The 24,533-nt window shown below is 41.4% G+C and overlaps 1 protein-coding gene and 1 long non-coding RNA gene across 2 annotated transcripts in view; one reads left to right on the forward strand and one right to left on the reverse strand.

Annotated features, from left to right (window-relative positions):
- The window catches only part of dnai1.2 (dynein, axonemal, intermediate chain 1, paralog 2), a 27,694-nt gene extending 13,873 nt beyond the window's left edge, over window positions 1-13,821 (forward strand). Inside the window, exons 18-20 of the mRNA XM_033627270.2 lie at window positions 453-552; window positions 4,586-4,771; window positions 12,315-13,821. Of these exons, the coding sequence (XP_033483161.2) occupies window positions 453-552; window positions 4,586-4,771; window positions 12,315-12,416 (388 nt within the window). The 3' untranslated portion in view covers window positions 12,417-13,821. The remainder of the gene's footprint in view (window positions 1-452; window positions 553-4,585; window positions 4,772-12,314) is intronic.
- LOC144462732 (uncharacterized) lies at window positions 12,424-22,457 on the reverse strand. The gene is made up of 2 exons (XR_013490953.1): window positions 21,665-22,457; window positions 12,424-16,620 (listed from the first exon to the last, which is right to left on the reverse strand). It is a non-coding gene; the product is annotated as an uncharacterized LOC144462732 (long non-coding RNA).
- Between the last annotated feature and the right edge of the window lie 2,076 nt (window positions 22,458-24,533).

Consider the following 24,533-nt stretch of genomic DNA (forward strand, 5'->3'; position numbering starts at 1 on the left):
TTGTTTCTTTTTATATTTCATTTCTTCCCCCTGGTTCCAGTGGTGTTTCACAAGTTAATAAGGTAAGGAAACAGTGTGCAGGACCCTTCTGTTTCATCTCCACACGTGTTCTCTGCCAGGCTCTGCTGAGGCATCAGTGTCTGGACAGATTGTGACTGATTACCATGGATGACAGTCTGAAGAGGGTTTTGCACCACTGGAAACGTGTTAGAAGAAATCACGGATGTGCCATTGCCTTGACCGCAGAAATAAAGTGTACAGTTTACATTTGTGAGCAGAAAGTCTCATGATTTCTCTCTGACTCTGCTGAAAACACCAATTCAAGATGATAAGTACCAGTTTTTGTTTAATTTGGTTGACACTGGATTTCAAAGGCACACATCCTTTCATGCAGGATAATGAAAAGTTACAGATTTCCTGTCTGAACATGAATGTCTTTGTGTGTTTTTCAGCACTCCCATGTTCACCTTCGATCTGAATGCAGCTGTTGGTGATGTTGCGTGGTCTCCATACTCCTCCACTGTATTCGCTGCTGTCACAACAGATGGAACAGTAAGTGTCTATCTGAACATTTTGCAGCCCAGAGCTTGTCTTAGAAGTTTAGCAGTTTATGTTTTGTTTTGTTTTTTGCCTGTTTTGGTCTTCAGAATAATCTGGTTCAAGCCTCAGTGCATGATTATTCTTAGATTCATTAAGAATCTCACATCATTGATTTCATTCATGTCACATTCATATTTAAAGAGAGATGATTTTGCACAGTGTACACACCAAAAGACACATGACTAATACTGAATGGCTGCAGGTGATAAATGCTGACTGTACATTACAACCAGTCTCACACCTTCATGAGAGCTTATAGGATGTTTTGTCTGAAGGCTGTGATTATCACCGCCACACATCTGCTGTGTACCACAGATAACATGAGCTTGACGCTTACCTGACAGAACACGTGAAATCACAAACAGCTGCAACATCTACCACCTGCCACCCACCTCATTATCCTCGTAATATAGTTATAGACTCAGCTGACTAAATCCGTGCTATGTTCATAAGGCTAAGCCCCAGATTAATGCACAATCGCCTCAGGCAATTGAGTTTGTTCAAACACGGTTTCTTGTGACAAAGGCAGCTTCCCGCCTTGCCAGTGGTTATTGATTCCAGCCAAAAGTAATTTCAGCGGATGCCGTGTTGCTTATCTCCACATATTTTCTTAGTATGGCTGCAAGCTGTCCCCATCTGTTTGCCTTCGCACCAGTCTGCACCATGCTATAAAAGTCCAGAGTGTTGTGTCTGACACATTTCCTGTCCAGTGTGCCAAGTGAAGTCGAGTGAGAGTGACAAAGAGGAAATGAGAGCTGAGCAATTTGAGAGACACCTTATGTGATAGTGTGTGTGTGTACAGTCTTCCTCTCCAATGCCAGGATTCAGTCACCACAGACACAACACGTACTGTAGAATACCCACAATTATGCAAATTATTTCACAACCAAACATCAGTCTTAATAAGATCTGAAAGAGAGGAAACATCAGATTTGTTAACTAATTAACAGCCATAACTAAATGTCCCTGTCATAGTACACAAGTTGTGCATAAATAACAGTGGTAATGTACACAGCTGATTTTTAAACCCAGAATAAAACCAACAGTTTGTTTAATTGTAAACATCCTCTACAGAAAAAAAATCTAATTAAATGACTTTGCTAGAAAGCGTATTACATCTCAGTCCTGTATTGTAATTTATTCCCTGAAACTAGATCAAAAGCAGTTTTCAGCAGCTATTAAAAAACTCATTAAAAGCTCATCCGTTGGCATACATTTTACAAGCACAATATCCTCTCCTTTCTAAGCAGCAGGAAGGACAAGAATATTAAACTGGCGTCGATCAAGGTCAGTGTGCCTGCCCCATTTTTCCTCATCATGCTACTCAAAACTGAACTATCAATTCAGTCTGATTTTAAGAATGTGCTTGGGCAAAAATAGCTCAGACTTTGCTGACATGAGCTAGTGATTATATAGGCATACTAGTATTTACTCAAATGTCAGATTTTAAGATAGTTTAAGTGTCATCTGTAAAGTGACAGGGCTGTGCAGAATTAACTGCATCCACTAAATAACTGTTATACATTCAGTCCAAGCCAATGCTAAACTCGCCATTTGGTTGCCATCACATTTTGAAGATTGACAGAATATTGTCAGAATTCCCACATTCACCAGTGCGGTCACGGTGCATGATGTTTATTGGCGTAATGTTCCCCAGGATAGCAGATTCTTTGCAGTAAAATTTTTCCGTTTTCTGTGACAAGTGTGTGGTGGAGCTTGAGTGACTCAGCCTGAGCTGTGCGCCCCTTGACGTGTATTCTCTGTTGATGAAATCCTGGCCTGCTGCTGCTGCTGCCACACTGCAAAATGTCAGACACAATGGCGTACGTGTTTGTGTGTGTGCCTGCGTACGTGCGTGTGTACATGTGTTCATAAGGATAATGACTTGCCTGGCAAGCTGAGGTGCAAGAATGACACTGAGTTGTGCAGTGCAAACAAATATCTCTTCGTTCTCTCTGTCCTTGCCTCTCCATCTGAGCTGACTGTTGAGGAAATAAAGTGTCAGGATGAAATAATGAGAGGACCAGGCTTATCCTCCAGTGATTAGTCTCCAAATCCATATTTGCTCTCTGTCCAGGTTCTCTTAACCTTTTGCACGTGGACTGCCTCATATATCAGTGGCTATACCTGTATCATTCTACATTTTTAAATCTGATACATCAACAACATCAAACAGATGAAAATTGCCTACATAATTTAAAGGATTTGATAAAATAAAAAATCAATTAAAATACTAGAAGAGTGCTCTTAGTAGAGTGCAGGTCTCCACCAGGCAGCCAGCTGAACTAATCGCAGCCATTCTAGACAATTCTGCTCCAAAGATGTGCTGTAGCACGTTTCAGAAGCTAATAAAAATACACAACACATCTATTTTTGACAGAGCTGCAGCGCATTGCATAGAGCAGATTGAGTTATCCTGCTATGGGCACTGTATGTGAAATATAGATACCATGTAATTTTGAGCATGAATGTATTGTTAATGACAAAGCAGCTATGAATCTGTGATCTGCTGTTTGTGATCCATTTGATCGATTGATCCATTCATAACTGGACTTTTAATGGTATTAAGTTTGTAGGCTACAACAGTTAAAAAAGGTCCAAAAAAGAAACCATTAACTATGAAGGCTACTTACTTACGTAGGGCAGAAGCATAAATGTCAAGGAAAAATGACCAAATCAGCAAAACTGAGCAGGTGAAATGCTCCATTTCTGAAACACTGTTGGTGTGGTGTGATACCATGCAGCGGACGGAGCAAAGCTGGGTCACAGCCATGAGAGCCAGCGTACAGCACAGCTTGATTTGTCCCCAGGTGCCTTATAGTTGAGATGACAGCAAAGATGAATCCAGTTCAAAATGAGACCGAACTTTTCTACGTATATGTATATGGCCAAAATGTGTCCAGCAACAGATGGTTAGGCTTGTTTTTAGACTAGTCGATTACTGGTAAACTTGCGACCCTTACTAGCTGGTTGAGAGTAGTGAGGAGTCAGCAGTAAGTGATGGTATAAAACAGTCAATAAAACAGTTTTTTCACTATGGTGAATCAAAACAACCACTAGAAGTTCTTGACCATGCAATCATAAATGTACGCACAAAATATTAGGCTGATTGGTCCAGTGGTTTTAGAGTTAGCTGCGAACAGACAGATATACACATGCACACACACAGGACCCAACCCATGATCCCATCCAGGCATATGCCTGGTGGAGATAACAATATGTAATACAATATAAGTTTGATAACATACAGGCAATCATTTCAACACAGTGAAATGTATCTCTGCCCCAAGTACTTGTGTGAATTACAAATATAGTCAGTGTGTACTGCAATCAGTCATGACTAATGAGCAAAAACACTGTGGATAATGGCTGTGGTGATGGAGGTTACAGAAAGTCATACCCTGATAGAATATGATGATTGGTTGCAAGTGATGACTGCAATGTTTTGTGTGGTGCCGGTACACATAGACAGTGTGAACCCTAGCAGCCCGGGCACAGTCATCTTTCTGGTAAAAGGAGTGGGTTGTGCTTTGCAGTGGGCTCGCTTGTTGCTGACAGATTGTCTAAATGCACTTATTACTTATGCACTTCTCTGTGATCTGGTTCCTTCTGGATAGCAGTGCCCATGATTTTATTTTGGGGTTGCCAGCACAGAAAAGCATACATACATACGGACAGAAGTGCATGCCGGGAGCACCCTTCTGACCAGATGGTCAGGCTGCATCCCAGCAGAGGCTTGTGCTCCACCAATCTCCCTCTCACATAAAAGACAACACAAACACAAGATATGAAAAGGCAGTCTGTAGCAACAGATTTAGCCTTTACTTACTTACTGTGGAGGCACAATCTTCACACATACATCCTCCAGGCTAAATATGTCAGTAAGATGGGTCAGTTTTACCAAATATTTATTAAACTTAAATGTCTGACTGTAAAAAAAAAAATCATAAAAAACATTTTTCATTTGATTACTCATCTTTTTCAGGTTCATGTCTTTGACCTCAGCGTCAACAAATATGAGGCTATCTGCCAGCAGCCAGTGGTGGCCAAAAAGAAGACCAGGCTGACTCACATTGAGTTTAATCCCATCTATCCTATCATCGTAGTGGGTGATGACCGAGGCTATGTCAGCAGCCTCAAACTCTCCCCTAACCTCCGTAAAAAACCCAAGGTAAGAATCTTATTGAGCTGCCAGAGAAAAACTTTCAGGCTGCATCCACACAAATACACTTTTGTTTCAAAATGCACAACTGTTGCTATGTTTACACCTAGCATCAACACTGCTTTGGCGTATTTGAACCCCTAAAATGAAGACTTTTGAAAACGCTGCTGACCATGTTTTAGTTTGAGAACTTTGGGTTTTGTGGTTTATTCTGGAAGGGCAGAAATGGAGACTTCTAAAAATGATGACACCCATGTTTTCTTCCTGATTGGGTGTTATCAGTGACAACATATCAAGCCAAAACACAATAGCATTACCCTGGATTTTGCCGGCAATAGCTAATGCTCTTGGTAATACCATAATAAGATGTCACCGTATTTGCTTTGTAACACTTCCCAGTCTGTTTTGTGCTGCCTTTACCACCTTATGCTCGTGTTACTTTCAGTAACAGTTCCATCTTATTGTTCGTCTAAGCAAAGAAATCTCCAATCTTACTTTTTGCCACTGCTGTTCTCCCCCCTTGTTATTTTCTGTAACTAAGCAAACTAGATTGACGAAGGTATGATTTGCACTCCTCTGCCTTACTCTACCTCCTATTGGCTTACCCCGATTTTTCTTACCCTAACCCTAATCCGTATGACTCCGCATGCATAAACCTCAGCAACCCATCCAACAAAGGCACCTAGTACTAGCCAATCAGAGGGAGAGTAGGGTGGGTCATACCTTGATAATCCTAGGGAAAACAATGTAGCCAACCACAGAGCCAACCACAGAGCACAGACCATATGTATTAATATATGTGTTAATATATGTTTAATGTCATGTAATATGCATTTTCAGGCATGCTAGTATGAATGGATAATATTTTTTGAAATGGTTTTAAAATGATTGTGTGTACAGTTTTCCACACTGTGGCTGTTGCTTCAATCATATTACAATTGTTTGAGCTAATTCACTCCAAACCTACGCCCATTTCAAGGCTGCTTATAAGTGGTAAGAGAATAAACTTGCCTTTCCAAATGCAGCAGCTCTATTATTCCATGTTTATTCTCTTGCTACTTTGTCTTTATAATTAGGCGCTATTGGCAAATACAAATGGAGCTTGTCCACATTACAAATTAGGTACCAAATCTTCTGCCACTTAAAGCACTATGGAGAAGTTTGTTCTGCATTGTTACCATCACACTTAAATGGCCTATTGTGTTCTTTCACCTTATTTATCACCTCATCTGTAAATAATGTGAATGCATTTCTGCCCTTCTGCTCCACATCAATGAAAGCAGATCAGATGATTCACTCTTTGTCCTGACCTCAAGCTAATTTCACCAAGTAACAATGGAGTGAAGGCCACCGTTTCCCCCCCCCCCCTCAGCTGCTCATTATCAGCATCACTAATCGCCTGTATTTCTCTCTCCCTTGCTCATTTAGGCCAGTTAACAATTAGCCACAGAGAAGTCGAGTGTTCCTTGTAATTGAATAAGCTTGTTAGGACAGATCACAAAGGAGAAGCTGAACACAAATTGTCACATATTGGAAATTTTACTGAAAATCGACGTGATTATCGGCAGCCCAGTGGCTTAAAAAGCTGTTCACATAACTGCAACTGCCATCAAGGGTACTCATGATGAGGCAGGCATGGATCTTTTTTTTACAAGACAGACCCCAGTCTGTCTTCTTTCCATATTCTCTGTACCTCATACTGGCAATAAATACCAAGACATACTGGGTAAAATAATCTTTAAAAAAAGGGAGATAAAATAAATATTGAATTTGAAGCCAGTTGTAGCTATACAGTAAAACAAAATCCCACTTTAGTCCATTTACAATTGATGAGTCACCGAAGGCTCTGTTGCCACTCATGACAGTGCTTAATGAGCTGTGGAGTAATCACAGCGGTCCTACTAAACACAGGAGGAAACCAAATGGCACACTGAGTCACAACACTTTAATCAGGGCCCATTTAGAGTCAGCTCTGCAGCCTCTCCAGTTTTCCTTTGTGTTGCTCACATAGGTGCATGTAAGCTAGAAGAAATTCCAATGACTAGTGTAATATTTATTTTCACAACATATTTTGCATTATGCACGGCGTCGCGCGGGCCTGGGTGTAACACATAAACACTTCTCATTCAACCACTCACACTTTGCATGGGTACAGCATATCAGCACATACACACGCATCCAGTGCTACCTCATTAGCGACCTCAGACTGTAGCCCTAAAGTGTACAATTGGGAAATAATTGCACAGTTCAGCACCACTGACAGCACTCAGAGCATTTTGGAGCCCAGAGTGGCAAATAAGCATCAGGCACAAACACCCACAGCAAATATTATCAGTAATATGTCTTATACAATTGGCACAGCAGCCCACAGAAACTTGCACAATAGGCATGGTGACCCATTAATATACTCAAAACACTGGCACAGTGGCCTGGCAACACAAACTGTAACAATTCAAGTGTGTTGTGCTCACCTAGTTGAAGGGCATTCAGTTAGGCTGACAAGGCAACTTCTGCAGTCCTTTACTCTCACTAAACCAGTCCACTTGACTTCTGTTGTCTTGTGGTGCCCCTTAAATATCTTTTAATTAATCGTTTTGAGCTTCCAAAGTGAGAGGTCAAGTGTTAGAGCTCTGACTCTAAGTGTCAGAAATTTAGGATGTACCTTGCCAAAGTATGCTCTAAAATGTTCTCTCTGTTGTGCTGAACCAAGTAGTTATTTCCCAGTTGTAAGCCTGAGGCCTACAGTCATTAATGAGGTACTGTTGTGTCAGTCGTGCCTGCTATACACACAGAAATGTACAGGCGTGTGGTAATGTGGAGTTATTGTGGAGGGTCTGTGGTGGTGAGAGACAAGAGTCCACTGTTACGTTTTTGCAGACTGACATTTCAGGTTGAATCTCATCTAATAGTGTTTCACAATTCCCATAATGCATATTAAGTACCTGAAAGTGCACATAATAGTGTTCTTTAGACACACACTCACACACATAAATGTTCATCATCTTTACATGACTACTAGCATCAAACAGTGCCTGTCTGTCTTCAACACGACACCCTGTTCTGTTCAGCTGTGTGCAGCCTGAATGTGTTCATCTCCTCTGTTCTCCTTTCAGTGGCCTCATTCTTTGTTCCCACAAATCACAAGTGGCACTTTCAATATAAAAGCAGTATTATGCAAAATTTTGTGATTTATCACTATTGTCTCCCAGATTATAATATCTTTCATAACATTTACATTTGTATCAACGTTGAGTGCTAGAAAATGAGCAGACACGACATTCTGGGCCTTACAGCACAGGTAAGGCTTCCCACCTGTATGCATTAGTCTGGGATTTTATCGCTGCAGCAAGAAAACAAGCCAGGGAAAATAGTTTAGCAGATAAATCATATCACAGTATGACATCTTGAAAGATAATGAATTCTTGTGATTTTGATTGCTTTGGGAGTTTTATTAATTTGTTGTGGAGGTTTGTGTGCGGTCAGCCTTTCTCTCCACTGTGGAGGAAGCTTTATTGAGTCGTTCATCACAGCAGAGATATTGTTACATCGCAATTTGATGCTCATTCGTTTAGGGAACACAGCTGTCTGTCTGGATCAGCCCCCTCATGTATCCATTTCAAACTTCAAAACAGCTACGCCATTATATAAATATAATTTTCCTAGCTTCAAAGGAGGAGGTCGAAAGTCAGCCCTCATTCAGCTCGTTCAACTCTGTTGATGGGTCAATCATGCTTTGTCACTATGTCATACTTCCACTACACAATTAAACAACAAACTATTATGTACTAATGTTTCATGTGTGCTGTTTTGGTTAGTTTGATTACAGTGATTAAATTTAATTTACCAGCGAAACGTGCACAGACAGAAATTTAATCAAGGATAGAAGTGTATTTTGTTATCAAAGCCATAACACCAACCACCATCCCCATCGTTTATTGTACTCTAGGATTTATAGCATCCATGGAATATATTTAGTATGCATATTGCTATTTGTATTCTTCATGTTGTCATTTTTCCTGTGTGAACATTCTACATACAATTAATTATTAGAATAGACACAGCATTTCATAGCAGACATTATGGGATGGCGTAATGAGAAAAGCACAAGTGTATCTAATAACACTGATGATAACTGCATTAGCGCCTGTGTCCACATAGTGTTTTTCTTCAGCAGTGAAGCAGCAGTGGCAGGGCACTGGGGAGCGCCTCATCCCAGGGCTTTTTAAATGATACACTGTGTGTTGGTATCTTGACATTAACGTTAGCTAGGTAGCTAATGCAATGCTACATTAACAGAGGGTTGACAACACAGGCTACAACAAGTGTACAGTGATAAAAGCTCAACACTCACGAGCAACATTCAGCGTTCGGCGGCCAATCTGCTCCCACAAATGGCCCTTTTCATCTTTGCTGTGACAGTAGAGAGTAGCCTATATAAAGGAGTGGCAGTGACATCACCAGTGCCTTCCTGAAAAGTTTAGAGATTTTTAAGGTCTCGGAGCGGCCACACAAAAAAGTCGAGGTGTTCTGAAAACAGAAGATGGATGCAGCGCTTTTTCTCTAGGCGGCCACATGCAGCTAAATACGTCCTCTCTTCATTGGGAGAACTTTAAGAAAAGACCCCAGTACTGAGAAAAAAAAAGCTTTATGGACACAGGCCATTACATCCAGATGCTGTGGTTCCAGGGTCCTGGGACAGTGCACGCGAGCTCACTAGCATGACTTCCTGGGACACTTGAATGTAACAAGCCATCATTAATGTTACTATGCTGCCCTCAAACACACTTGTTAGCTCGTGGCATTGACATGTGAAGACGACATGTACACGATATGCTTGCAGTTCAAGTGGTAAATCATGAGACTATGGCTGTTAGGCAACAGCTACTAAGAGGCTAATAATCTAGCAAGCTAGCAAGCAGGTAACAAAGTGAAGAAAATGCAGAGATAATAACAGAGGAACAAGATGAGGCTGTTGAGAGTATCACCATTTTCCTCAGACAAATAAAATCACAAATGAAAACTATGGGCCAGATCCTCAAAAGGATTGCACTGCTTTTGCGACCACTAAACCTGTGCAAATGAGAGAAAAAAAATAGCGTGCAATCCACAAAGCACACGCAAAGGGTGAAATGCACGCAAACTGAACACAAACTGCACTGCCACTCCTAGCTGCGCCGGTCCAATTTGCATGCATGTAAATTAGGGAATATTCATAAATTCTGCGCAAAATTGCCCCCTTCTTATGCAAATAAGCCTCATTGCAAATACCACCTAATCCACAAAGACCAGCGCTAATTGCCACAGGCAGTAAAGCGGTGCTATTTAACGCCAGTGAGACCCGTGTATTAAATCCGCGCAATTTCTCTTTCTCCCTCTCTCACTCTCTCTCTCACGCAAAATGATTGCAAATTTCACTCAGTTGGTGGTAACTGTGGAGCATAGCCTATATAAGGGCTGTCATGCCAGGACTCCGGTAATCATGGCAGCAGTGATTGTAGCCAGGCGAAGGCACCGTAATGGCAGGCGCGCACCAGAAAGGATTTATCGGAAGAGAGTATCACTTTTTGATTTAAGTGACAATGAAATCATTTGCAGATACCGGTTGCCACGCCGCATGATCCTTGCGCTACTAGATGACATCAAGGATGACATTGAGCCTGCCACCCAGAGATCCCATGCTTTACCTGGCATTGTCAAATTAGTGTCTACTAGTGATGCGCGGATGGGCTCTGACGGCACCCGAATCCGCATCTATCCATCAATCATCCATCCACCACCCATCCGAGCAAATTAATTTTCTGTAATTACAGACCCACATCCACCCGCACCCGCACGTTTATATTATCAGGAAAGATTAGATCCTGACCGATCCTGTCAGCTGACTGACATTAAAATAATCAATAAAATGGCGCCGTTACTCCGTGCGTAAAGGCGCACATTGGCACTCTTAATGAGGAGACACTCATTTCTGCTGCCGCGGGGATCACTGTGTTAAATAAACCCTTCCACATGACACATTTAAAGAGTATGCTTGCCCAGCCAATCATACATTATTTATCAGCGGGATATAAGCATGATGATATAGAGGGCCTATTGTATTGCACACGACACAAGTAGGCTCATTTCACATTTTAGAGCATGCAATTTTCCCCTCATTAATGTTTGTCAAAGCAATTTGTAAACTTTGTTTTTAAAGGGTGCGATTTAAATAAAAGTCATTATTAGGCTATTATTTTCACCCGCCCATAACCCATCCGCCATTAATCAGATTGTTCATTTTTATCACCCGATCGACCTGGCGGTTATAACTGCCATCCGCGCATCTCTAGTGTCTACACTACAGGTTCTTGCATCTGGCTCTTTCCAGAACCCCATTGCAGGCGTCTCAGGGCTCTCACAGTCATCCATCAGCAGGGCCATGTGCCGCAAATTGCGCTCAGCTGCCAAACTTTGTGGGCGTGTTAGCGCCGGCATATGATTAGAGCAAATTCTTTTGAGGATAAGGTGCTAAAACAGGGCAGATTGCATGAGCTAATTCTGCGCAAATAATGGCGCTATTAGCAGGAGCAATCCATTCTTTGTGGATCTGGCCCTATGTGACTATAATTACATTATATTAACTTCCAATCCACCAAAAAATTAACTTCCATGGCCTCTGCCATTTCTGTAAATGTCAGCAAACACATCACAACTTGTGAACTCAGAGCTCTCAGAAAATTTCCACTTTCAAGGACAAGAATGTTGACATGAACTCTTCTTGTGAACACAGTAAACACGACCCCATTTGAAGGCAGCTGTTACACCTGTGCTTTCCTGCTGTCAGTCACAATGTCTGCTGTGGCAAAGGTTTAAGGACGCAGGGAGCGTTCTTGAGCCAGTTTTTTTGGATGTCATGGTGAGAGCAGGGCAGTCAATTCACTGTTTACATAAACTTTTCTGACGATGCTCACTTATTTTCTTGCAGTTTTAGGATAAGTTAGGCTTTTGCACCTCACTTAATCCAAAAAACAGTGTGTTATTCCTCGATAAAGATCAAGTGAAGCCTCTGTATGTATGAGAAAAGCCTCTAACAATAGTAAATGAGCCCTGATAACGAGAGGCCCGTTAACAGAGGTAGAATAAACTCCTGCAGCAAAACAGAGTAAATGTGGAGCCATATTATATAGCTCTTAAGTGGCTGCACTTTTCTATACACAGGAGTATTTAATAGGTCAATAATAATAGCACACCACAAACTGGAAGATCTCTTTGAATTTGCCCTTTGTAATGGTGCCCTTCAGGCAAGAGCTCCATGACTTCAAAGACGATCTCACAACATGGTGGAAAGAAATTATTATATAATGGAGTAATATCACCACTCTGCTACTATTGACCTTACATCCATTTCAATTTCTGTCTGATTGTTTTGTGTTCTCCTCTGGTTAACTGCCTGCCCGTCGGGTTTGTGGTCCTCCCAAGTGCTTGGTAAGCATTATGTCAAGTCATTTCTGATTTGCTCTCTGTGTCTTCTATGTGTGTGTGTGTGTGTGTGTGTGTGTGTGTGTGTGTGTAGGGCAAGAAGGGTCAAGAGCTGCCTAAGGGTCCAGAAGTGGAAGTAGCCAAGATGGAGAAGCTCCTCAGTCTGCTGAGGGAACCAGAGCAAAGCGCAGTTTAACGTTGGCTTGCCAACACAGCAACATGGTACAATCTTTTATTCTCATTCATAAAAAAAGGAAGAAAAAAAAAAACATTCGCTCAGTGTGTGCAACAGTAAACAGCATCAGCAAGACAACAGTTTGTATGTTTCTTCTGATCTTGTTTAAGCTGTTAATAAATTATTCATATTCAATAAATAATGCATTTATTTATACTGCAGTACTTGATACATATTAAACAGGCAACATTAGAATTCCATTGACTTGACTGACCTCTTCTGCAGGGATTTATTAAACCAATTCCATGTATTGTACAAGTTGATTAAGCTAAAAAGTGAAGGGGGAGAGTTACTGCAAGTGAACAGGGAGATAAATTAGCGTAATAGATTGAGCATTTCTGGACTTTATCCAGACAACTTATCTTGGCTGGCACCCGTCGTCCTGGGCATCCATCCAGGGATGAGCTAGAAGCCTTTTAATATCCCATCTACGGAGAGAACTTTGCTTTGACTCATGGCGGCGTCCGTTTTTATTTTGTCTGTTTCTCCATCCCTCTCCGTCTAATGATCTTGTCCTTCAGTGAAGTACCACCCAGTGCTTTGATGCTCAACTGGAATCAAATGTTGCCACAGTGCTTGCTCTCTTTCCCTCTCCCTGCTACAGAGAGCATCTCTGCCCTTCACATCTTCCTGCAAACACATGCAGCACTCTCTCCCTAAAGTGTGATTCATTACTTCATCTCCACAAGTTCAGTTAGAGAGGGACGCCCAGTCACCTCATTTCTACAGACAATGCGTAACAAATGATTGTGGCCATGGGTAGTAATGAAAATACAGCTGCAAGAGTTACCTCATTACTGCGGTAATAGGAAGCATACTGCGGCTTTGTATGATTTGTTTATGTTGCATTGTTGTAGATTGTTGTGGCTGCCAGTATCACGTTTGGGCGGGGTGGAGGAGTATTCTAGTGGGTAGAAAAAGCAAATCAGAGGTCAGTTTCGGGGCAATAACTGCAGTGTTTGCAGAGTAAAATGCCACCTTTGTGTACTTTTACTCTCATGTGTCATCAATATGTAATATTCAGCGAGCTTCAGGAGCTACTTGATGATGTGTTGTAAGTTGCTTCTGTCTGTATCCACTGTCTCTTGTATTGTGAACATTAACTTCAGTTATTTTACTAAAAAGACTTTTAACAGAGGGGGGACTTCTTTCTTTTGTGGTTTACTCTTAAGAGACAGACAGAGAGATGCCTTTTACTCATGATATGTTTCATGTCTGCATTGCATTCTGGTCTACTGAGGCTATTGTCAGTGGAGGAATCAGTTTGTCTGTATCTTTTACTTAACCTTCACAAAGTTTTCAGGATAGTTCAGAGACGCTATGTGTTATATAGAATATTTATGTGATTACAGCATATTTTAAATTATTCTGATTGCTAAAGGTTTTTTTTTTTTTGTAGAAAAACAAGCTCATCCCAGCATGAAGTGTATGTATTGCTTTCAGCCTGTTCCTCTCAGGCTACATCCACATTAACACATTTTCGTTGTAAAACGCTGCGTTGTAAATTGCTACCTTTATACCCAGCGTACACACTAGTCTGGCATTTTGGAACCACTTAAACTGGAACTTTTGAAATCGCTGTGCTGCCCCCATTTTAGTTTGAAAACTCTCAGGGTTGGGTTTTGCAAACAATGACACATATACCCATATTTGCTGTCAGTCATGATGCGCCAAGCCAAAACATTATAGCGAGATCTACATACCTTATGTGGTTTCATTGCTCTTGTGTATATACTCCTTTCCCATTGCCATGGCGTCCTCCAGTGATGGATAATGTTCCTTGTACTGCCCTAATATGTCGCTGTATTTGCTTTGCAACGACTCCCTATCTGTTTTCTTCCGTCTTGACCACCTTATACTCATGTCTTACTCTCAATAACAATTCCACCTCATCGCCCCTTCAAGCAAAAACATTTCTGGTCTTACTTTTCGGCATCCTCATAGTATTTTCTGCGACTAAGCAATCAACCACAGAGTCGATAATCTGCTTCCTGTGTACATCAGCACACGCTTGCCCAGTGTGCATGAAAGGTCATGTTATATACGCTCTCAGGCATGTTAGTATGGACAGAGATGAATTCTAATATGTGTACAGAGATTGTTTTTTGTTTTTATACACTGTTTCAAAATGAAAACATATTAGTGTGGATGTGGCCTCAGTTTCCCTGCATCAGCTCCATGGTTGTGGTGGTGGGGGCAATGCTGCAGTTTACCTTCCTGTCGATCACAGTGTATTTTTGGTACTACCACTGGGGTGCCCCAGAGTTGGAAATCTTTTAAACTCTACACACACACACAGTAGCAGATATATTCTTATGTGAGCAACAGCAATATATTCTGAAATCCTTGCTTGCATAGTCCTTACTCTGTGTTATTCTGATATTAGTCTCGCATAGCCGGACCTCTCTCCACACTTGGTTTTAGCGCTGTGCCAGCACTTGAGAGAGGTCTTCCTCACTAAAGGAAAAAAATGCTCAATCACAACCATCTTGGGCAGCACTACGCTCAGGCCTCAGCGACAGTGCCCTTGCAAAATAGTGTCAGGGGACAGTGAAAGGGGAGGGGAACTCTGTCCGAAATAGGCGGCCAATGGCAGGCTTATACCCACAGTCTACACCCTGTGAGTCAGACTACTCTAATATCAGCTAAAAAGCCTGAAAGGTAAAATTTAAATTACACATCTTATTATCTTTTAACTCTACAACATGCCTTGTTAAGTTGCAGCACCAGCTATACAGGTTAAATGCTTAAGTATTGATAATTTGTGGTGGGATGCTGGGGGAGCGTGTTGCTGTTTGTGGTCTGCAGATTCCATACGATAGATCCCTCTGTATGTGTGCGTCCCGTGCTTCAGTCCAGAGTGAGTGGGCCATCATGCACAGTCACAAGCAGATGTCAGTGTGAGGGCCGTATTGAAGAGGACACAAATCTCAACTAAGCCTCTCTAGTCCTTATGTAACACCCTCAGCAAGCCGCTATGCCTCGCAGATCGCTGGTATTTATGAGTGACAATGACACACACACTCCACACAGGCTCAAGTCCCTGTTGTCGGCAATATACTGGTTTTGTCTTTTTTTTCAGGACAGAGTATGAAATAAGAGGATATATTTAGAAACCTCCAACAACAGGCCAGCCGCTCTTTGTGTACTGAACATTCCATTTTCTTGGTCTTTGTGCAATCTGCATCCATCCCTGTGGCCGTGTCCTTTTTCTCCAGGCTGTGTGTGTGTTAAATGTATACATTCACATCGGCGTTCCTCCATGTGACGAGGTCTGACAAGTGATGGCTGCTTAGAAATAGTCTTTCCACTCTACCATAATTCATCCTTGCTCTCTTTGTGAGGCGCAGCCACTCCTGCCATCTGATTCTAAAAACTACAAAGGGCAAGCCTGATTATTGCTTTAAGTCAGTCCCAGTGCTCCCTCAGTCCCCTCTACTGTGGAGGAGTGCACTATGGCCATCGCTCATTGCTACAGTTGACGCATCCTTCTGCAGTCAGGAAGTCAGCAGGTACTTGTGCTCGTTCAACTGCTGGGGTTCTCCTTCGCTAGGAGCCAGCACCGGCAGCCTGTCCGGGCTGGAGGGGACCCTGCAGGCTCGGTAGAGGATCAGACAGAGAAGGAGGAGGAGGATGGCGACAAACGTGTTGCAGGCAATGGCCACCAACGCAGCTGTAGACAGTCCTGTTATGCTCTCTTCAGATTCCATAATGAAGACTGGACTGCAGTGTCCACTGTGGGTCGACTGAGATGTTAGATTTTAAGTTGCTTCCATGATGTCCTCAGTTCGTTATTATGGAATGGGTCCACAGATGGGCTTGACTCACTGTATTCCCATCATATAGTTAAATGCCTCAGGTATTGTGAGGTGAAAAAATCAATATGTATTGTGACTGTGAAAGGGGAGTGTTCCTTGGCACGGCGCACATAGTGTTTTGCTGAATATTTAGATTAGACAACAGCAGGAAATTCTGCTTGTACCTCTCACTGCTGAGATGAATGTTTACTCCTCAAGGCTCTGTTTTTCTTTTTAGCTTCTTTAGGGTGACACACCACCACTCCGCCATACAGATGAGCCTCGCAGCGTTTACCGGCGCTGTTGATTTCACAGTAGTCCGCACTATCAAAAGACTGCTTACAATTCCAGTAAATGCTTTCTGGCGTCTGCAAGAGAGGAACAGAGAGAACAATTAGGAGTATTTGAACACAACAGGGTATAAGATGGGACATAAGAACAAGCTCTGTGTCATATTTATCACATAACATATCAACATTCACCAGGTCAGCAGGCAGATAGCTGGACTATTGGTCTTTCACATGTCTGCAATCAAACAAGTGTGACCTGGTGATAAGAAAACAAGATTTTAGTGCTTATTTTTGGTGTTTAAAGTCAAATGAAATTCCTGATAAAAATTAAGACATCAGGTCATGCTTTTTGATTTTACAATCATAAGACTTATTTTGTCAATACAGAGCAAAAATTTTATTCTGAATATGGCAACAACCACATTAGAGAAAGTATAGATCAGGGGTAGACAACCATGAGGTCAGTCTGCAGGTTTTCATTCCAGCTGATCACCACAGACAAGTTCTCGCTCTCCACTTGAAGTACTGTGGAATCCTGGTGCAAATGAAAACCTGCAGACATGGTTGGCAAGGCTGGATTACTGCATGCCATTTGGTTTGCATAGTTTGATTATTGTTAACTTGCCAAGGAACTTGTACCACCAAAGTCTGGCTGTTTTCATCAACTTTTCGTACGTTTCCCCATGAAAATAAATCCGCCAAAATTCATACTATCCCACATAATAATGAACCAGTAATTCATGCATAACCCGCATATTTCGAAAGGCTGCGGTCATGTGACCAAAGCACCTGACGGGAGTAAAGAAGGAAGTGGTCCAGAGCAGTCTCGGAAGGCAGCAGATTGGGGTGGTGGATGGGTCACAAAACACAGGACTTTCCCCAGGAGACCGGTGTTTGGAACAGTTTGAACTTGTTTCTTTTTCTAAACCTAACCACAGTAACTAATTACATAACTTACATTGGGGACGTAACGTCATTCATGAGGCACTAAATTGTTGGATATAATACAAGCTGTTGTGTGTGCACTTTTGTAGGATATCAGATGAAATGTTGCATGCACATACGTTGCTAAAGTACCACACCAGGTCTTTTAGGAGGATTTAGGAGCTTCATTATTTAAAATTGCATTGTGTTACACTGTGCACGTTTCTGATAAAGTTGTGTGGAATCAAATTACCACAAGCTAACACAATTTAACTGTGGTTCCAGCATACAAGACATGCTTGCACTGGATTAGTGGCAACTTTCCCACTAATGCGAAGAGTGGGAACCTTTTACAAAGGGTGGTTGATGAGCCCATCAGAATTTAGTTCTGCAGTTTGTTAGTGGAAAAATTAATGGAGAAATTTCAAATCACAATTATCGACTGTAGTTCGCTTTAAATGTCACAAAACCAGTATTTCTCTGCTGCAGAATGACCACACATTGTTCTTAGGCTGCTCTATTTCAACTCATACAACTACATTTCACACACAAGAACATGCTTTCCACTTAAAAGATACTGATCCAGACTCTTCACTCTATTGCCACAACTGCAGTATGCACTGCTTTTTAAGTGATAATATCAATGTATATGACTGCTACTAGTCCTAAACCAATTCATAGGACTGATAATGTATGATAATGGATTCCTACTAATCCCATCCTGTTTGCACATGCACCACTGGTGCGCTGCAAGTCTGCAACTACACACCACAAGTGTGACTGCGCGTTGCACTGTGCACTTTGATTCAACCAAAATAAGCCCAAATTCTGTGTCATATCAGATGCTGCATAGCTTTTGTTCCACTTGCACTGCCCCACTCTTCCATACACATCTACATACTCGATGTGCTCATCTTTCTTCATAAACCTTCAAATTAACATCTGCAGGCTGCAGTGCAGACGCTCCGTATGCTAATATGGATGCACAATATCTGGAACTGGATTGAAAATTCACTCCCATTATTTTCCCATTTGGTGAATTAGCATATCTATCAATTTGCATCGGAATAGCGCTTGGGTGAATAGTTAACAATATACTTACGCTACAGTGAGTGAATAGTGTTTACCTGGAGATTGCTTATGGAGTCTCATCGTTCTGAATTCATGGAAACATCCGAACAACAGCAGAAAAATAATAGTTAGTAATAATAGTTATAATCTGAGTTATTGTATTTGTGACCAGTTGGGTTAGATGTAGAGATTATTTTTTTTTTTTTTCAAAGAAAGAAAAATTATCACTTGTTCTGAGAACTGATCAAAGACATTCTCATGGAATATCTGAATGATAGGAGATTTATGTTATTTAAAACAAATGAGCAGTAATTTGCAGTTGTCTTTCTAAGCAGTAAAGACACTAGCTTAGGCATTAAACTTCTATCACCTGCCATTTCATTTTGTTTACTACTACTCTGTTAATGCCATAAAAAGCTGACATGCACTGACTTCTCCCCATGAAATTTGGCAGAACAGCAAAATTTGTGTCATCATGAAGTCATATTGGATGAAATTTAGTGTAATTTACAGTGTAGTTTAAGGTTTATATTTGTACTGAACTTTTAACATAGAATCGTAAAAATAGTTGATGTAAGTCAAACCTGCTGCAGGGCAGAGTTGGAGCTTTTCATTTAAATATTGTATACTGAATATCAATGAGCCTTAAATGGATTTTAGTGGCCAGGGGTCTCTCAATCAAAACTAAAGTGGTGCAGGAGTGAGTCCGAATGAGATGATGGAAATTAGCATGGAAATAAGCATGTTAGCACTCTTGGTTTCCTCGTCTTAAAGTCAGTGGGGTTTTTTTAATGGATATTGGTTCAATACCTGACACAAGGTCACAAGCTTGATATATTTTCACATTTTGTTCCATGACATAAAATACGTCAGTAAATACCCTACTTGGGAATTTTGAAAGTTTTGAGTATCTTAAAAAAGATGGTGTTGTGGCAATTTTTAGCCAGTCTGCTTGGGAGTCAGCAAACAAGACTGAATAGCTTCATGCACGAGAGTTTATTCTCTATAGAGAAGAGCTCAGAGTTTGTGCCCAGAACAGTGAATACACGTTGTCTCGATTACATCAGAGGAGCATACCTGTTGCATTCTAGTCTATGACATGTTAGATAACCAGCTGTAACTGTTAGACAGTCAATGGACTGTCTTTGAAGGCGAGATTATAGTGAATGTACATCTCTTGATGATGTCAAGTAACGACAGATGTTTACAAAAGGGAATGCAAAGGTCACACACTTACAAACACATAGGAAGAATGAAACAATATAAGTTTATGCATGAAGATGACAAAATTTCCACCACAACGGTTACTAACAGGTGGCTAAATGAGACTGCAGAGTGACCACAGAACACAGCGTCACAGTCTCATTTTGGTGGCAACATCAAGTCATGCAATCCCAGTGTAGCTTGTTTATACCTGAACGTTCTGGCGATTGCATTAAGTCTTCAGAAAAATGTAACTATTATAAAGTACTGTTTTCCACAAAGCTTATTTTCAGCAATAATCCAAAATCCAATGGGAAAATCTCATTTGACTTCATTTTGACAAGGGAACGAGAGCGATACGAACTCTGACAAAAAATTGAAGACATATTTTGATGATGATGTAGTTTGGGATCATGAGAGGTGTTGTCTTCATTAAACAACCAACATTACCATTTAAAATGATGTGATTCAGGCAGAAATCATGTTCACGGACCAGTTGATGTGTGTAAGTTTTATTCACATTACATTAATTCATGTTAATTTATGTTATGTCATGTAATTTTAATGAAATAGCCCCAAGTAAAATCCACCAACATGACATCAACTTGCAAGCTTACTATTAGCATTAGAGGAGTCGACTACCCATAAAACTATGTTATGTGGCAAATTCAGTTTTGGAGTAGCCCAGTGCTGCTGTCCATGGTCAGAACAGTTCTAAACAGTACTAAAAATAACTTTACAAGCATTTTGAACATTGTTGTAACATAATAACATGAGCTTGAGCCACTTGTCATTGTGGTGCTTTAGTAAACTGGAAATTGAAATATCAAATCAATAAATTAGGTCTCTACTAGATTAATATGATAAGAAATATGCTGTGTCACAGAGGAAACGCTGCATTACAGTTACTAAGTGTAAATCTGTGACATCGTATGATTCCCTCTTCACTCTCTGATGTATCATCTGGTGTTTCCACAGAAGTTAGAGCAACAAGAGGCGGTAAAGGGGATTGAATCTTTGAATTAAATTACAGATTTCCGTGGGTTTGAACATTGTTGGAAACAGTCGGGACAATGTAAGCATACAGCCTTACCAAAAAAAACCTATACAACATATGCAACAATGAAAAAACGTACCATATCATACCTTTCATGTGCGATGAGATAAATATCCTTAAAGCTCAAGAATAGTGGCCCGAGTTCTCAATTCAGAAGTTTTGCTCTGCATTCTCAAATAAGTAGTAGAGAGCATGAGAGCAGTCACTTCCCATGAGAAAAAGCTGGTGAATCACAATGATGTATCCCCAACTGAATTATTCACTTGACTCAGTTGAATTTCTTTCTTCCTATCAGTCGATCTTAAATCTGTTTGTCTCTTTCTCCCCCTCTGGGTTACAAATACAAAGGTCTACCTGGAGCTGTTGGGGAAACCTTGACAGCTCTATCACACCCAGACCCCTAATCGCCTCTTATCAATTAGTCTGATCTGTTAATCAGATTCCCTCGCCTCAGTGAATGTTAATACCCCCACAACTGTAATAGGAAACCTGGCTGCCCACAGAGTGTGACAGGTGGAATTGATAAAGTCACAGAGCGTTTGATCTGGCTTTGGCGCAGCCTTCAGCCCTCAGGTGGAGGGGAGCCTTCATTCTCTCACTCTAAGGAGATTAAAGAGAATTGTGTTTCATCAAAAACAATCACAACTTCCCCTGAGATTATGAGGACGCAGCAATCACAACTAGAGATCTGCTTTGTGTATCATTGCTTAATTCAGTGTCTAATTACGTCACATTTTAGCCACCAGTCACCAAACATCTTTCATGCTGTCTGGATGTTTACTTCAGCTCACCGAGACTTTTTTTGAATTTTTCTGTGCTGTCACATGCCAGAGCAAAGTCTTAGATTCATACTAGTTGCTCACTTACCTCAAAGACTCAGCCAACAGTTTGTCTTGTGAATAAATATCCCGCCGTATAATTCAGTCATCCTCCATCCTCCGTTCCTGCTCACATGGATAACGGTTCCCTCTCCAGCTGTCTGCCATGCTCTTTCCTCTTTTCTCTCATCTCTGCCTCTGTCTCACCCTCTTCCTTTCCCTCTCCATCTGCTCCGCTGCACTACACACACAGCTGAAGACGAGGCAGGACTGCACACTTGCTGGTGAGAGAGCTGTCCAATAGCGGCGGCACAGATAGAGAGAGAGAGGGAGAGAGAGATACAGGAGGGGCTGTGCTCGTCGATGTCAGCAGTGATATCAAGCGTAAGGGAGAGGGAACAGGTTGGATGTAATTACACAGAGCTCCTGCTGCAGACAGGAGTGGGGGGATGAGGGGAGGGTGGAGGTTGTTACGGAGAACAAGCAAAGCCGCCTGTCAGACAAAACAATGACTTCCGCCTCGCATCGCAGTGCAGAGTATGGCCAAACAAATTGTTTCTGCTGTTCAACACAGGACTGGGAACACAGGGAAGCACGTTCGCCTATTATGAGAGGAGCCCAAATTAAGACTCAATCAATGTCATTGTTTTTAGTACAAATGGTACACGCAGTGCACAGGAAGTTTACACAGTCTCCAAAATAGGAACTTTCCCTTGTCTACACATGTCTTGTTGTTGTTTCTGCTTATTCTCTTTTATCCTGATGCTTCCATTTTTTCCCAGCCCCACTCCTCCTCCTTCAGTCCTGCTAGTGATGCACTTTTAGTGGTTTGATGGTTCACCGTAAATGGATACTCCGGGAATCTACAGGGGGAGACAGAAATTTTATCATGTTATATGAGGTTTTAGATGTTAATGAATTGGCAGGAATGCTGGCTCACAAATTGGACATAAACCAGATTGCATGTTTAAAGGAGCAGTGTGTAAGATGCAGGGAGATTTAGCCGTGCAGATTGTAACCAGCTGAAACCAGGTTAGAATTCTTTCAGTGTTTATCAGGAGCCGAGTTATCAGCAGAGGTCTCCTCCTCTCCAAAACAAATGGACCCATTGATTTAAACTGGCAAACATGGCTCCATCAAAGGTAACAAAACATCCATCCATTTTTGTAACCGCTTATCCTCTTGAGGGTCACAGGGGGGCTGGAGCCTACCCCAGCTGACATTGGGCGAGAGGCGAGGTACACCTTGGACAGGTCACCAGACTATCACAGGGCTGACACATAGAGACAGACAACCATTAACACTCACATTCACACCTACGGACAATTTAGAGTCACCAATTCACCTGCATGTCTTTGGACTGTGGGAGGAAGCCGGAGTACCCGGAGAGAACCCACGCTGACACGGGGAGAACATGCAAACTCTGCACAGAGGGGCTCCCTTCTGGGATCGAACCAGGAACCCTGTTGCTGTGAGGTGACACTGCTAACCACCACACCACCGTGCCGCCCCTAGAGCCAGTGTTTCATTTGTCAGTTCTGGGCTACTGTGGAAACATGGCGGATCTGCTCCCTATGTGGATAGAAACAGCTCCATCAAAGGTAACAAAAACACAAGGATCTTAATTTCAGGTGATTATACACTAAAGAAAACACACTTATTATAATATATATCCATTTCTGCCAATATATCGCCCTAAATCATACACACCATACCTTAAAGGTCGTTACATAAACCTACCCTTTGGCTCCTCTGATTGATACTGTAATATAAGGTCCACTTTGGATCTAAGTACACTGCAAAATTATTGCTGTGGCACAGTTTCTGGTAAATCAAACCATCATATGAACTACTAACACTATGATTTCAGCACAGAGATGTCTACAAGGCTAAAAAAAAAAAGCAGCTGACAAAGCACAGAGAGAGAAACAATTAGCATTGCAGCATTTCTGTAATGTACAGTATGCACACTCATAGAATTGCCCCACGAGGACATTATGTTCTGTTGCGAATGAAAACTCTGGATTGTTTTTCATCTGAGGTTTTTGCATTAGATTTATGATCCGTCTTTGTCAGCCACAATGATCTCTCTCATGGGGTCGTATTTTCATCAAGTTGCTCTGACTTCCCAGCTTTTTTTTTTTTATTTGGGGGAGGGGGTGGTGACTCAACAGTATGTGCTCTGTGTAAGGCCGTGAACATACATCTGGCTGTTATGTAAGGAGGAAAGCAAAATAAATTAGTTTTAGCGGTAGGTTTAATCCAAATGAGACAGGTTTAAATTAAAAGTGCAGTCATCTTGAAGAAAATAATAGGATTTGTGGTGTTTCACATGCAGGTAAAATAAACAAGAACCTAATTTTCCTGTTTACTGTTGATCAAATGCTAGTTTGTACAATTTAACACGTTCCATCAGCTTAAAGTCTCATATAACATGTTTCATTTTCAAACTGAAGAAGGTTTGTTCAGACTGTTTATTAGTTATGTGTCAGTATATAGAGTTACTGACTGACAGGGCTGACATAAACAGTTGTTTTGGCAGATTCCTAGTGAGGCAGTTGAAAAGTTATTTAAAGAATCTAAAGATGTATTTCACTGCTGAAAACGTGGTCTCATCATAAAACTGGGCTGTCTGTGCAGTAGAAACATGCAAATACTTCTGAAATTGATGCTATATGACCAGAGAAAACACAAGCAAAGGGCTGTGGCATTTGCTTTTGCTCGAGAGGTGGAAAACTTACAACTACCAGAATGCACTGCACCCCACAGTGCCAATTAATGCTCCCGCTGATGGGTGGCGCAAGGCCTTTTTCCCCCACACGAAACATGATGGTGGCTGTCTGGAAACAAACCTATGCAAATTACAGTTAAACAGCAAGCTAAAGTATGTTTCTAAAAACATTTTTGGCAAGAAATAG

Source organism: Epinephelus lanceolatus, chromosome 1 (assembly GCF_041903045.1).
Source record: "Epinephelus lanceolatus isolate andai-2023 chromosome 1, ASM4190304v1, whole genome shotgun sequence".
In the NCBI taxonomy this organism is placed as follows: Eukaryota; Metazoa; Chordata; class Actinopteri; order Perciformes; family Serranidae; genus Epinephelus; species Epinephelus lanceolatus.